Here is a 16,543-nt window from a genome sequence, read left to right as displayed (position 1 = left end):
GATTTGTGTGAGGGCTGGGATACTATCTGGGTGCCCAAACCGGAGCAGGCAGTTTTATTGGGGGGTCACACCCGGAGCCTTTGACCTAAAGGTCTAATCCACAAGGCAGTGGAGCAACGTCAGGAGATGCAGTCTCATGGTAGACAGTGACCAACGATTGGTTCATACGCTATTTGTTCCTTCAGAATACTGGAGTTCATGTGCACCATTGGTTTGGAATCAGGGTTTTCCAACTCCTCTAGTTGAACTCTAAGTTCACTAACGCGGTTAAAGCGCCGGACATTCGCTTTTCGTCCTATCAATTTCGTAAACAACTTGTACATTAGATTGTTAATTGATAGTCCATAAAGGAAAGTTTATTTAGAGGATTCTAGAAGACATTACACAATTTAGTTATTCGATAAATGAAAAACAAGAAAATGAACAAAAAAAAAACAGTTTTTCACTTATTAAACAAAGATTAATAACGTATCTGTTGAATAGCTTGATAATTCAACAGGAAACTATGCATTATAGGACGTAAATATGAACATAAAGGTGATATAGACAAGGATATATTTGATACCAGACATAAATAAATGCGACAGCTGAATACAAGAGCGAACAAAATTGTTTTCAATTAGATCCTGATCAGGCTTTACTCTAATGTACTGTGATATTAATACACATATACGAAAATATTAATCCAATTAAGGCAGTTTGTAAGTCAGTGATAACAGTGGAATAGATTACATAAATAAACATAATAAGTAAAAAGCACAAATTGATAATGTGATGATAGGTGTACTAGTTGTGATAAGAATCAATGTTTCATAACAGGAAATACGTCAATGACCTGAAATGGCAGTCATAATGATTATAAGATTACGTAGTGATAAATGTTCAGAGAGTACACCTATCAAAACGCTCTCAATTTGTGCTTTTTACTTATTATTGTTTATCTATGTAATCTATTCCACTGTTATCACTGACTTATGAACTGCCTTAATTGGTTTAATAATTTTGTATATGCGTATTAATATTTCTTTATATTGAAGTGAAGCCTGATAACGATCTAATTCAAAACAGTATCGTTCGCTTATATATGCTGTTCTAATACATAATTGAATACACTAATTTTTATATGATTTATTTACACTTATTTACCTACACCTATTACCTCTCGCGGAGGTGAATAGGTCTACCACCAGCACTCTCTATCGAACTCTGTCCTGGGCAATCATTTCCAGTTGCTATTCATCCTTTTGATGTCTGCTTCCAATTCCCGACGCAGTGTGTTCTTTGGCCTTCATTATTTTTGTTTCCCACCACGATTCCAAGTTAGCGCTTGCCTCGTGATGCAGTATGATGATTTCTACGAAGCATGTCCTATCCACTTCCAACGTCTTTTCCTAATTTCTTGTTTAGATGGAAGTCGGTTTGTTCTCTCTCACAGTGGGCTGTTACTGATTAGTATCCGGCCAACGGACATTCATTATCTTACGTAGACAACTGTTTAGCTAGTTAAATGTTATCACATTCCTAAACACTTCAGTTGATACTAATTGACAGTTTCGTAACGTGATTAATCTGAATGAAAGTCACTGAAAATAGGGAAGCACAGAATTATCTGAACATCTGTTCAGCATTTTGGTAATTTAATGGAATGTTTATGAAGATTAAGCATTAATTCTTGTCTTCAGGTACATGTGGCACTAATTCACAAAGAATTACGTCTAACCAACAGCATTATTAACAGGCTTTAGGAAGGCGTTTATCAGGATTTATTGATATACATCAGTTATTTAGACATGATAAAAGGTACAACCGATCAGTTTCTTTAAATATCAACCTTATGGGCCCTCCTCTTGTATTCGAATTTTATACGTGAGCTGGTAATTATGCTACTGTAAATTTCAGTTGTGATCAATAAAATTAGGTATTTATCACTATGTGATCGTGGAGATTATTGAGTATTTGATTGAGATCATGAATCGATCAATGCTAGCTGATCATTGAAAACATTGATCCATTCATGATCTCAGTCAAAATGCAATAATCTCCACAATCTCATACTGATAATTACTATGTGATCACTGGTGAATGGCCTCGGGAGGTAATTCTTGTACTTCTAGTGATAATCCGTGACCAGTGGAGCCAATCCGTGCCGGGTGTGAGGCAGTTACTCACCGAAGACATTGGAAGATAGTCGCACAACTTTGTGGATTAGTCGAAATTAGATATTAACATCGTTGGATGCCGGTTCAGTGGTGTAAAGATTGGGTGTTCGCACGTGGGACCGAGGGTTCAGGGTCTAAGTCCCGTGTGCGGAATCGCAAATTCGAACTGTTAAAGAGTTCCATAATAGAACGAAATAGCCGTCCAATGCTTCCAGGTTTTCAATAATGGTCTAGCATTGCTCCGTCCATGGCTTCAATCTAAACTTCGTCAGTTATCAAAATTACATATAACATCTACTCCTTTTGTCTTTTTGGATGGCACTTTAACAACTGAAGTAAAGATTTCTTAAATTAATATGAAACTAACCACTTTTGTAATGAACAAACGCAAGCGTGAACAACCAAATGCACTTAACCACGAAATTACAGAACATCTCACTAAAATCTGTGAACCATACAGTAAATAATTAATTTGCAAAATATTAATGAATTGTCTTAAACTTGACTGTTTCATTTGTATATATCAGTCCATCGTCTCAGATTTTATTGTTTATGCATTTTCATACCAATTGCTTTCCATTTCCGTTCTTTGCTTCTCGATCTTCTACTGAAATACATTCTATGCCTGACCATCGTTGTATACTACTTATGTGAAGATAAGTAGCTCATACCACATTATGAAACAGGCTAAATCGTAATTTTATCGATCTAAAAAAATGTTGAACAGAAGGTCAAGTTTGACATTGAAGTTATTGCCACTAAGGATAGTTTAATAATCAGCCAACTTCAGTACCAGTAATAGGGTTGTCTCTAATTGTCAAAAGAATGATTTTTTTTATGGATCCATTTCTTTTTTTACATATTAACACGTTTACTTAGCTTATGTAATCTTACTCTAAAATTACACTGATTAACAATAAAGGAGGAGGTATCCAGTTTCACTCAATGCATTTTTAAAGTAAACACAAAAAGCATATCGCTCACCTATGGTATACATATATACACCAGATTTCATTCATTTTAAAGAAATTTGAAAAAATGAATCGCCTGATAACTTTATTCTTAAGTATATCCCTCTTCAGTGTATTATCAGTAACACAGACTACTGAAAGTGAGTTAATCAGATAGTATTCAGCATATATATAAATATGATCTTTTGTTTCTAAGGGAAGTATTTGATTACCTTTTTTTAATTAAATGCACCGATAATATATTAATCAAAACCTGTTGTCATAGTGACTAGTTTCGTAAAACTTAAATTTTTGATGCTAATCATCTATTAAAGTGAAGAATGGAACTATTACAGTGTGATTTTTCTAGTGTCTGTATGATGATAGTCAAATAACAGTAAGTCTTGATTTCAAGGAATTTGGCAATGATGATCGGATATGCATTTGAACTAAGAATAAGCAGGTCTAGAAAAAAAATATATAATTTCTAGCTTTCATCCATTGAAACTTAACATCTCGTTGCTCCATGAAATGTGTCAATGTCAAAAATACCACCTTCTTTTTATGCGCAAACATTCATCCTAGTGATTAGTAATGACTTTCAAATAATCAAATGCCATACGGAAGAAATTTAGTACCAAAAATATTACGTAACATAAAGCGACAGATTGCATTCGAATACTAAATTGAAATAGCTAGTAAATAAAATGGTTAAAATCAAATCACTCAACGATGATCACATTGAACGAATTCATAAACTCATTCTTGATTGCTTACTATCATGAGTTTTTTTATTAGGATTTCACTAGTCAGTTAAACGTTATCTGTGTAGTGGCTGTGCTTCGTTGACCACTCACGCTCGTAACCGTTGTCATATAATCCTCAACGGTGTTTGAAATCAAAAGGAAAAGAGAACCAGCGACTACGGTTTTATTAGCAGATAACTCAGACCACAAAGCAGTGAGGCGAATGAGTGAGTCAGCGAACCGAGAGTGTAGAGGAGTGTGTGGGCTTAAATGTACATGTATATATATAAGGAAATGGATGGATCATCGAATCAATTGAGCAGCTAATAATAAAGCTAGAAGAATGAACATATGAGTAGGCGGTAAGCTATGTTCAATAATACATATTTCATACAAGCACAACAATAATAAAGATACAATAAGTTACTATAGTACGGATGAATTTGTTCACTAAATAAGTTAACAAAAGGGCTTAACCGAATTGAATGAGAACAAACTCAATTGCACGTGAGTTGCTATATATCTTCCATAATCAAAGTATACAGTTACCTCAATGATTCCGATTGTAATCATCAAACATAAAATTTATTCAGATTATTACACAATTAAAATCTTAATGATATGATGTACTTACTTACTTTCTTACGCCTGTTACTCCCAATGGAGCATAGGCCGACGACCATCATTCTCCAACCCACTCTGTCCTGGGCCTTCTTTTCTAGTTCCATCCAATTCTTGTTCATTTTTTTCATGTCTATTTCCCTTTCTCGGCGTAATGTGTTCTTTGGTCTTCCTCTTTTCCTTTGGCCTTGAGGATTCCATGTGAGGGCTTTTCTTGTGACGCAGTTGGGTGCTTTCCTCAATGTGTGTCCTAATGATATGATGTAGTCCATGTTAAAAATGAAACAATATGGAATTAATCTATTACATAATGGATGGTTACTTCACTTGAAACGTATCTTACCAAGATTTAATTAGAGCCTAAATATGTACATGATGATCATTTTGGTAATGATCTTCCATATACAAAATGTCTTCAAAGTCATAGAAATACATTGTTGTGTTTCAAACTTCATTCAATATCTAGGTCAAAACTAATTACCGAAATCGCTCTAGTTCATAATCTGATTTACTTCATTTGATAAACTGAAAGCCAATATTAAAATCTGATCTATACAATTCATCATTTCGGAATATAACCTAGAGAATAAGGATGATAGTTCTCAAAATCTTTCTCATACATTAACATTTCTCCATAAATAAACAAATATCATAAAATAAATTTATAAATTGTATCAGGTGTTAAGAAGTTACTCAATGGAGACAATAGAAGATGGTTAAACAATATCGTGGACTGATTGAAGTTAGACTTGTACAGCCGTGAATACTGGTTTAGGTGTCTAGAATTTAGATTTTCATGAGAGACACAGTAGATCCTGGGTTCAATTCCTGAATATAGGATAGTATATGAGCACTGTTGAGTAGTTCCATTTTACTACAAAATGACCGTCCAGTTCCTTTAGATTTTCAATGGTTATCTAATTTAAAGCAGTTCTTGATTTTAATGAAATTCAACAATCTACACAGCCGCAAACTGATAATAATTGAATGATGAAGATTTTTGGTTCACATGAGTGGTTTGGGTAGTGTTACGTACTCTGAGCTACATGTTTTAATTGCAAAGCTCTCATTGTTGTATTACACAACATCGTTCATTCTCATTTCAAGCAGAAATCTATCCCTTCCTCCTTTTTCATGAAAGATATATTTACTGATTATTATAAATTATTCAATAGAAATACTTTCCTTCTTTTATAACAAAAGCTAATTCAGAGGTTCTGTAAGTTGATAACTTTCTTATTAGTAAATAATTATTTATATTAGTTTTAATAATACAAATTTTCATGGTTATATAAACACCTTATAGATTTAGTCAATTGTATAGTTCCGTTCACTTTCAGTTGTCTTAATGTATTACTTAGAACAATAATACTAATCACAGTGTTAAATGATAAGTTAATATTAATGAAATGACATTTGTCATGCCTCAAAAGTATTGTAAAGGTTTGGTACCGACGTTGACGGACATAAGCAATATGTATCATCAGTCGAAAATGGAATGTCTGGCGGCAGAAGGTCGTTCATAAGTTATAGTCTCGCCGGAGAGACTCTAATTTTCGGATGACCTTCGAACGAGTTTTAAGTGACCTTGAGAATATTAGCCAATGAGAATACAGTTTATATTGAGTAAGAATATATCATACAAAACCAAGGATACACTTCTTTTACATGATTCAAAAACTTTCAAGTTTAGAAAGAGGTTCATAGGTTCTAAAATCGTAATGCATAGAGTAGAGGAAATCATCCATATGGCTACATAATAGTCGGCCTCTGGAGGCATGATAGGGTTGCAAGAACTCATTCAGCCTTAACAACATAGCTTCATTACTGTTTGTGAACATTTAGGTTGTTGGGTCCACAAAATGCTACTTGTGGATAACGACACGACGCACATAACCAAGTCTATATAGGAGTTTGTACGCTTTCCAAACATACATATGTATTGTAGTATCTGGCTGCAGCCACTGTCACTGGTGCTTTAATTACCCAGTTCGTAATAATTTTCATAATTTGCCTTAGATAGGAATTATATATGAGGTTTTTCTCACGAACTGACATCAGCTATAATGCCGAAACTCTATTTAGCCAAATGGATGAAAGACGTCCGCACCAAAATCCGAGATCTGTTATCTTATAACTGATTGATTCGTTCACAAATTATAGTCTTGCTGTTTTATTTGTTATAGCCACTTAATTATCACGTTGTGTACAAAATTCCTTGTGAACCCATCGTACGTTAGCATTAGGCACGGAAGTTGGCGCCGTAACCTTGAAATCCTTCAGACGCTTCTGATTGGCTCGTCCATAAATTAGAGTCTCGCCGCCTCACCGAATCGACATCTAAATAATGTAAATTCTTTTTGTTGCATATTGCCAGCAACCGCGATGTCTCTGATTGTGTTTTTTTGTAACTTGTACAGTGAAAAGTTGTAAACTTTTCATAAAGGCACCTGAACAGATTACCTGAATAACAAATATAATGGTGTGTTAAACAAAAACAACTTGTTGAAATATCTAGATGACAGGAACAGGTAACCCAAATGTTCAAGCAGGCCGCCATCATCAGCTGAAACATAAGTGTAATAACAACACAAATATTTGTAGAAGTGACTATGAACTTATTCGACGGTTCCTTCCAATTGGAAGAAAAAACAGTAATGTATAAGTTCCTATGATAAAGAAAACAATGTTTATAAGAATTTTGAGCTTACAGTCGACACTTAAATTCTAGAATTTCATCACTGACCACTTGTAAACATAGTCGAGACCTAACTCGCTTTATCGATAATTAGTAATCTTCCAATTATTAAGGAACTGTCTATCGATACAACGCGTGTCTACGACCTTACTAAGTTTAACTATCAAGTTAATTTATTTTGAATATCTATTAAAATGTGAAAATACTGGTGAGAAATACAGTCAATCAAAGTTTATTTTGAAGCATATGTTTGACCTTTAAGTTACTGAATACTGCAAAAACAATCTTTCTGATTAAAATGATCTAAAAGTGTCAATTTATTATCATGTGAGTGACAATTTAATAAATAATGGTAAGTTATTCACAATCGAAAATATGTAACTATGTAAGGAAATCGATTCTACTCGAGAATATCTACACAAACGATATGTTACATTGTTTCGGGTACGGTGAACATTACTCAAGAATTATGTGATTTTCAATACGATCACGCATTAGCGGTCTGTTGAGGTTCTGTAAAAGGATGAAATTATGAACACATTCTATCTCAAAGACGGATGGTAGCTGGCAGTCAAATCCAGGATTCGCGTTTCGTCCTATTTGGGACTCGTCAGCTGGATACACCTGCATCACAGAGTTGATGTTCACTCCGGGACTCTAACACAGTACCATTCGCTTCAAGCACCATCGCGTTATCCACTTAGCTACTGTGTTGTGACAGCCACTTGCTTGTGTAAAGGGGTGAAGTTTAAACTCATTTTGTATTATTTGTTTGAATCTTCCGATTGGTGTTTACGACTGTGATTGATCAATCTCTTATTGATATATGTGCATCCTGAGTGAATAGCCTCGACAGTGCCTTAAATCACAAGCTTTATAAACAAAGATGGATGGTGGCTATTGGTGGAATCCAGGACGCGTATTTCGTTTTATTTGGGACTCATCAACTGGTTGCCCCAAAATCCCAGAGTTGAGGCAATCCACACAGGATGTACATATGCCAATAAGATATTGATCAATTGCAGCCCTAAACATCAATGGGAAGATTCCAACAAACAATACAAAACGAAACATTAATTTTAATATTAAATGTATGAGTACAACAATATTATTCCTTTTCTTTATTCACAAATCGTTTGTAAACAGATACAGATATCCAACACCTGTGTAAGTTAATGGGTTCATTGAAGGTACTTGGAATTTACGTTAGGAATTAACATACCGTAAAGTTTGTCAACAAAGATTTATAAGTTATTATTAATTAATAGGTGAAATATGGGTAGTAATAAATAGTTTAACGAATCCCTTCTGTTGACGGGTCGATTTTTAAATCATGAAGTTTGTACTACATTAACTGATCAAAGGCAGGTAGACGATAAGTAAAATACTTTTCCGAAATATTTACACCTATAACTGACCTCCTACAATACAATCTTAACGGAATCTAGTGATATTGTGTGGAGTAAGTTGAATGGAAGTGATTTTCCCATTTCTTCTTTATAAGACCCATTTTAAGATATACAATGAATATATACACTTTTTATTCTACAGGAAGGCCTTCGGATAGTGTAACATAACTATGAAGTAACCGCCAGTATCAAAAAGAGGACTACATTTTGGTGAAATCAAAAAATGGATTTTCAAGATGTTTAGTAGATTAATTCATCATTTAACCTTGCTGCAGAAACATTTTGTATTGGTTGTTTGAATATTCCCATTGATGTTTAGGACTGCAATTGATCAGTCCTGGATTCCAGTGCTAGCCACCATCCATTTCTGCTTACAACACCTTTATAGTTATAAAAATAAGGGTAAACGGCAAAATATTTTCGAAACGTTTAACGAGGTTCAACAAGCAGTTTCTTTCACAAAGGAAGAATAAAACTATGACAGCACACATTTTCTAGAAATCATTTGTGACGATCAGATCTGAAAAGAAAATAGAAAGAAACCTCTATAACGAACTGAATACGATAAGTAATAAGCATGCAATTTTTAATTACTTTTCAACCATAATACAACCGACTTCCATTTAATTCCTTGATCCCAAAGTTAAAATTGTTAGTTCTTACAGCATCTCCCATTAGCAGTTGAAACACATTAGTGGTCCACTAAGAAAAAGTAATTCACTATCGGCATTGACTAACAAACTATATATCCTAAACAAAGCTCAAGTGAATTTACCGATAGTATCAAAATGATCTTTTTTCCCGATACTGATGTTTACAGTGATCTATTACATCTTTCATATACCTCATGCTTATCATGTTTTTCTATTGATTTTACTTCAAGTCCTCGTCCATCTGTGTATTTGTGAGTTTGAACTTCCAACATTTCAATTTCCTTCATTCAGCTTTCAGGATGATATTTATAAATAAAACACAATCATATCTACGTCGTTTCGATCTGATTGAATAAATACATATTTTGTTACCAATGATGATGTATATCCACATAAAACAATCTTAAATGCTATGGTCATACTATTGTGGATTATCTTCGAAATAATTCTTGAGCGTTCGTATACCAATCATCCTGATAACCATTAATAAATAAATCCCAACAGTATATGGACTTCAGAAGGCAATATGAACCGTTGACTACAATAGCAAAGACCACTAAGCCATAAACAAGCACATCAAGCGAAATCGAGCGAAATCGCTAATTCGAGCGACCGAAAACAGGACTGAATGAAGACTCATCTGAATGATTAAGTTTCAAGTATAACTTTATGGGGAAGCTAATGTTTCATCAATAGACTTAAGCAACCAACAATCAAGCTAGAAAAAGGAATATTAGGTAGGCTATCACAAGTGGATAGGACACACATTGAGGAAAGCACCCAACTGTGTCACAAAACAAGCCCTCACATGGAATCCTCAAGGCCAAAGGAAAAGAGGAAGACCAAAGAACACATTACGCCGGGAAATGGAGATGGACATGAGAAAAATGAACAAGAATTGGATGGAATTAGAAAGGAAGGCCCAGGACAGAGTGGGTTGGAGAATGATGGTCGGCGGTCTATGCTCCATTGGGAGTAATAGGCGTAAGTAAGTAAGTAAGCATCACATGTGATCAAGCACAAATGCTCATACAGACATGACAACAATACTAAGATATACGAATAGCTACTATTCCAATAACAAAATTATGTAAAGGAGAATTGCTATAATACATTAATAGATTTAACATTTAAGGATTCAAGTGAAACGTTTTGTTTTCCACTGAAAGATTATTGTACAGTATCGCCAACTGGTTGAAATGTTAACCAATAAATGTAGGCTAAATAATCTAAGTGTTAAAAGCTGTTTGAGAGTCACTCGTATGAATGAGAATGGATACTGTGAAAGAATCTCACCCTAAGATGAAATAACTATCTATTTCTTTCTAATTTTCAGTGGTTGTTCTATCAATAGATGTGATGCAATTTTTTAAAATTCGTTAGTCAGCCGGAACATATCTATATTAATCAATGATTTCAGTGATAATTTCTACGGATTATTAGTTGTTTGATTATGAGTTCAGAAATGTTAATAAGTGAATGATCAATCCATGATAAACGTCGATATTATCTTCATACAAACGGCCTCATAAGAACTTATATGTTTGTCACAGCAAGTAAAATTTGATTTCAAGGGTAACATCCATAAATTTCTTCTGATATATTAATTGGTTACAAAATCTATTCTTGAATATCAAATGAAAAATGTCTTGACTATTATTTTAGTGATAATCCTGAAGTGAAATTGTAAGTTGAAACAATGAAAGAACGTTTTTGAATACTTTGAAGATGATCAACAATGAACTTTCCCAAACTAATTATTGTATTTTACTAAATAAGAATATCATTTGATATCATGAATAGGTGAATGTTAGACCACGATTAAAAACCTGAAAGCACTGAACGACCGTTTCTCCCTGGTGTGGGACACCTCAGCAATACGCATCCAAGATCCCGCACCAAAGGAACTTGAACCCAGGGCCTCCAGTCTCGTGTGCGAACGCTTAGCCTCTAGACCACTGATTCGGCATCCAACAATGTCAACGTCTAACTTGTCTTCAGTGAGTTCTAGTGAAAAGCCGCGATCAGTGGAGTTCAACCGTGTCTGCTGTAGAAGCAGTCACTCACAGAAGACAATGGTGGACGGTGGCGCAAGATCGTGGATTGATTGAAGTTAGACATTAACACCGTTGGATGCCGAATCAGCGGTTTGGAGACTAAGCGATTGCCCACAAGATTGAAGGCCTTGGGTTCAAATCCCTTTGGTGCGGGATCGTGGACACGTACTGCTGATGAGCTCCATACTAAGACGAAACGGCTGTTCAGTGCTTCCAGATTTTCAATGTTGGTCTAGCTTAGATTGGTTCGTGAATTCAACTAAACAAAAATGATCGAATTTCGAATGTGTTTAGCTCTTTTAACTACATAGATGAACAGATTAATACCGATAATTCTTACTGGATAAATATAACAAGACAAACCCTTTATTTCAGACTTACAGAGTACTGTATCTGAGCACAATATCGAACTATGCTTTTTTTCTTTCTATTTGCATTTTCTTTGTTTAATTAACATGTGATTACACCTTTCTTTTGTACAAATATATTTAACATTTAGCGAAGATCTTACATTTACAAAGTAAATAAAATACATAGTTAAAGATAATATGAATGTTTAACTTTTATAAATACAGTTTATTCTGTATTACATAACAACATAGAATTGATTGTTAGGTTGACCATGTGATTGAATGTAGGTCTATCCAAATTGCAAACCCACCTTAAGTAAGTTTTAATCATCAAATGACTTCAGACAAACAACTATTTGAAACTGAAAAGATATTAGTCAGCTGTTTCATCTTAGTTTTTTGTTGTTGAAAATCTTAGTTGAATACGTGGGAAGTCATTAGAACCCAAAGCATATAATACGAGATCTGAATCCATTCTAGTCAGTAAGATAGTATCAAGTCACTCATAAGGAATCTCATTATCTAGATTACTACACGAAAGTCAATAGTTCGACCTTTTTTATGACATGTAGATTATGCACTATATAATACAGTGTAAAGCAAAGTATGAAATGAGTTTAATATTTTTAGTTTGACTGATGCTTCAAATGGCAGAAATAGCTCACAGTTTACATTGTCTTGTCTGTTAGATCAAATTAATGAGCAAAGTTCAAAGAGTTATGAAGTCATTAAGTAACATATATTTACTGACTTTTTGATTGGAACTACCGCATATGTTGCATCTTAGTTATTACTTTCATTAATAAGAAATTCCTTAATCAATACAGTTTCTTCGATGAGACTAAAATTTATGGAGGACCTTTGAGCAACGCTAAAGTGATCTTGAGTGTGTCCACCTAATAACTAAGACTAAATAAGGGCTATAAACCAGTGTCAGCAATTAGAATTATGATTTACATTTGATAGTTAAGGTTATGAATTAGATTAAGGGTTTTCATCACGAATTGACGAAGGCTAAAAGGAGAAAACATTATTTAGTAAAATAGATGAATGAATTTCGCACCAAAATCCAAGACCTGTTATCTTATACCTAATTGGTTCGTTCATAAATTATAGTCTCACCATTTTTACTTATTTAAAGATTTATACATTATATCGTTAAGTAAGTTTAATCTAAGAAATATTAGTATATTCCATATTACATAATCTATCCAAATCAATAGTTATAAGTTCCTGTTGTTCGAAGAATAATCACATATGAGCTAAAAACATTTATGTTAAACACATAAATGATAATTGTATATTATGAGTAAGTTTAACGACCTCTCAAGTCAAGTATTACTGAAAATCACTGGTAACTAGTTGGCATCAAAAACTCTATTTGAAGTTAATAATAGGTCTCATTAGTAAGTATGATATGATTGATCTATTGAATTAATTGTTTATCGATGACAATGAATGGTGGTTTTATCATAGTGTGGTGTATGCTACTTATGTTGACAAATATAAGTAGTATGTAACACCAATCAGAAGTGAAATACCTGACAGCAGAAGATTAAAAAGATCAAACTGAAGAGAAAAGGAACACAAACAGAGAGTATTTTTTATAACAGCAAGAATGAAGGAATGATGAAGTTTGTAAGAGACAATTGATGAGAGATATGCGAATGAAGTATTCAATGTATGGTTTTTATTGCTACGAAGACATTCCGTAATTTTGTATTAAACAATAAATTGGTCTTCCCACTTGAGTGTTCGGTAACTACAATAGTACAACTATTTGTTTACTTGATGTTGTTTTAATTGTATCTTCCCATTGTTATTTAGGACTGCAATTGATCAGTCTCATGTTGGCATATGTGCATCCTGGGCGGATTACCTCGATATAGCTTTAAGTCACAAGTTTGTTAAGTAAAGATAGTTAGTGGCTAGCAGTGGAATCCAGGACGCGCCTTTCGTCGTATTTGGGACTACACTGTTGCAATATATATATACCAATTTTTATGTTTGCATTTTAAAAGATCAAGGAATACAACTATTTGTGTTTAAGAAAACAAACAACTTCCAGTAAAAGCTTAATTCACTGTAGATTCATGATATGGTATGGTTTATAAAACTTCGGTGTAACAGTCACGATAGTTTATACAATTAATTATGACCAATGAAAAATTGAAATTAAGAAACAAAATCCAAAAGATGCGCGAAGAGAATCAATGATTGAAAGCAGAGTATGGAATCATATTCAAACAATCTTGTCATACACATTTACAAACTGAAACGTACAATTGGTAAAGTTTCAATGATAGGTTCAGTACTATACAACTACGCTAATCAAGCATCTAAACAGGACAAATAACATCTGAAGATTGACTTCGATTGTTGTGTATGCGTATGTGTATATTCACTTTCATGTTGAAATGAGTTAACTAAATGCAACTTAAAAGTATTAAATAACATGATATAATTGGTCCTGAAATATCTCAATAAGTTTGTAAAGGTGAAACAATATGATAAAATTAGGCAAAATCACTGATAACAACCATTCTTTCTTTGATTTATTCATTTATTGAATGCCTTCAGGAAATTGCTATGGGTATTTGAGTAAGTACTTTATTGTTCTAATTGTATGTGTGTGTATGTGTGAATAGTATTGAACAATGAAACACATTATAAATTCATTTAAACAACAATTATTTATTGTTAAATGATCAACTGCTTGATTATACCCCTAGTTGTGTATTACTATCTAGACGACCATTGAAAACCTGGAAGCATTGGGAGACCGTTTCGCCAATGTATGAAACTTCTCCACGATCTCGCATGTATGATTCGAACCGAGGACCTTCAGTCTCTCGCGCGGGTGCCCAACCTTTAGACAGTTGATTGATAAAATTGCTAGCATTATCATCCTCAATATCTTACTGATTGTACAATGTCTTTTAACGTACATAACTAGATAAAAGCTACAAATGAAATCGACCACGTCTAGCATAGATTTACTTGAAATTATCTGCAATTATCTTTTATCATATCTGGAGTTTACCCACTAAATTTATACAACTGTGGAAAACATACGTAGTTGTTTTAATCACAATCAAACGAACAATCAACCAAAGCCTTTGATGTATGTTTAGCAATACAGTGTTGCAATATACATATATACCAATTTTCATGTTTGTATTTAAAAACATCGAGGAGTACAATTTCAGAATTAACAAGTTTCATTAATACATAAGGCCAGACAGACTTTGACTATCCAACAGTTCATCAATAAAGAATAAAAGAAGCATTGATACTAGTGCACAGTGTAAAATCTCAAATTTGTAGGATGATTACGTAAGAATATTAACATATATTTCTTATAATTTAACTCTAAAAATCGTTACATAAGGTGATTCTGTTTGTCGTGAAGACTGAAAACTGGTTTAATAATTACAGTTGCCTGAAGAAATTTTATTGTTGAGATGTTGGACAAGCTTTGTAGCTCAGGTGAATGATTTTGGTGAAGTTCTTTGAGCTGGGTGTTTCGGTTGTGGAGCTTTCATCGTTCTTCCGAACGACATCATCAGCACAAACTTCAGGTAGAAGTGAATGGTTCAAATTTTTCCAAATACAAGTTGCAACTTTTCGTGTTGACCTCGATCTAAATTGGTTATTGCTGACCTTTAATCTGTCGTTGTCTACTTCTTTATTTTGATCGTATCTCAAAGTGATTTGATTCTTCGTCCAATATTTATCCACAATCTTTCTGACTGGTTGATAGATTGGATCGATTTCAACAAGCACATTGAAATCGAACACTTCACTTCTACCTGAAGTTTGTACTAATGATTTCGTTCAGAAGAACATTGAAAGCTCCAAGACCAAACCATCCAGCTCAAAGTACAAAACTCCACCAAAATTATAGTGTTATTAGTCACAGTTACCGACATAGTATTCGCTCATATGATTCAAGCCTAAATTTATTGATTGTACTCGTAATAAGATGGATTCAATCTGACTACCTTTAAACCAAAGTCACTTGACTTCAAATCTCAGTGATTAACTATACGCGTCCAGTTTTATGCAATTGTACGCTATTGTTAAAAAGGACACAGGATTAGAAATAATATACCAGTTCATGTGTATTTGATTCCATGTTCAAAATATACATCTCACTGATAAAACAGCACACGAATATGAATTCACAATCATAATTCATTGTAATATCACAATGATTAGGGAATTTTTTGTCTGTTACGTAACATCTTTTTTAAATTTTCTTTTTACTCTAGTAATTTAATGTTAAAAGATTATGAAACGGAAATCAAACAACATAACACATCTCAAATGTACAAGTTTAGATTACCTCAAGAAACAACTACTGAAGAGAAATAACATTCCAATGGATTAGAATTACTGCAAACATGTGTAACACTTGGACGGTTTACTTTATTATTAGAAAATCTAACCAGAAGATCAGATAAATCCTGTTCTTTGAAATTAATTTCATCTTTGATTGATATGAATTCAAGTACTATTGAAGTGAACAAGGAAATGAGTGGGGAAAATCAAATGTATTTGACACGAAATTATAGAGCATCTCACTAAAATCTGAGAACAATATAGTAAATAATTAATTTGCACAATATCAATCCATCGTCTCAAACGCGACTGTTCATTTTGCAAATATCAGTCGATTGCTTCAGATTTCATTGTTCATGCATTTTCATACCAATTGCGTTCCGTTCCCGTTCCTTCCACATCGATCTTCTACTGAAATGCATTCTATGCCTGAACACCGTAATATAATACTTATGTAGATATAAGTAACTCACACCACACTACCATTATATTAGTGATTTTAGGTGTATATGGAATTTTCTAGTAATACACACCTATCATTGTTTCAGAAATGTAA

General features: G+C 33.6%; 1 protein-coding gene across 1 annotated transcript; it reads left to right on the top strand.

Moving 5' to 3' along the window:
- Positions 1–3,197: 3,197 nt before the first annotated feature.
- Positions 3,198–16,125, top strand: MS3_00011175 (uncharacterized protein; the record flags this gene model as incomplete). The annotated part of the gene is made up of 9 exons (XM_051219581.1): positions 3,198–3,270; positions 5,680–5,695; positions 8,321–8,341; positions 9,467–9,487; positions 10,902–10,922; positions 11,793–11,813; positions 12,785–12,805; positions 14,224–14,244; positions 15,918–16,125. 9 exons carry the CDS (start codon positions 3,198–3,200, stop codon positions 16,018–16,020), a joined length of 318 nt encoding a protein of 105 aa, XP_051064342.1. The 3' UTR covers positions 16,021–16,125.
- Between the last annotated feature and the right edge of the window lie 418 nt (positions 16,126–16,543).

Source organism: Schistosoma haematobium, chromosome 7 (genome assembly GCF_000699445.3).
Source record: "Schistosoma haematobium chromosome 7, whole genome shotgun sequence".
In the NCBI taxonomy this organism is placed as follows: Eukaryota; Metazoa; Platyhelminthes; class Trematoda; order Strigeidida; family Schistosomatidae; genus Schistosoma; species Schistosoma haematobium.
The sequence above is the reverse complement of the archived record's forward strand: the minus strand, read 5'-3'. Positions and strand labels throughout refer to the sequence as shown.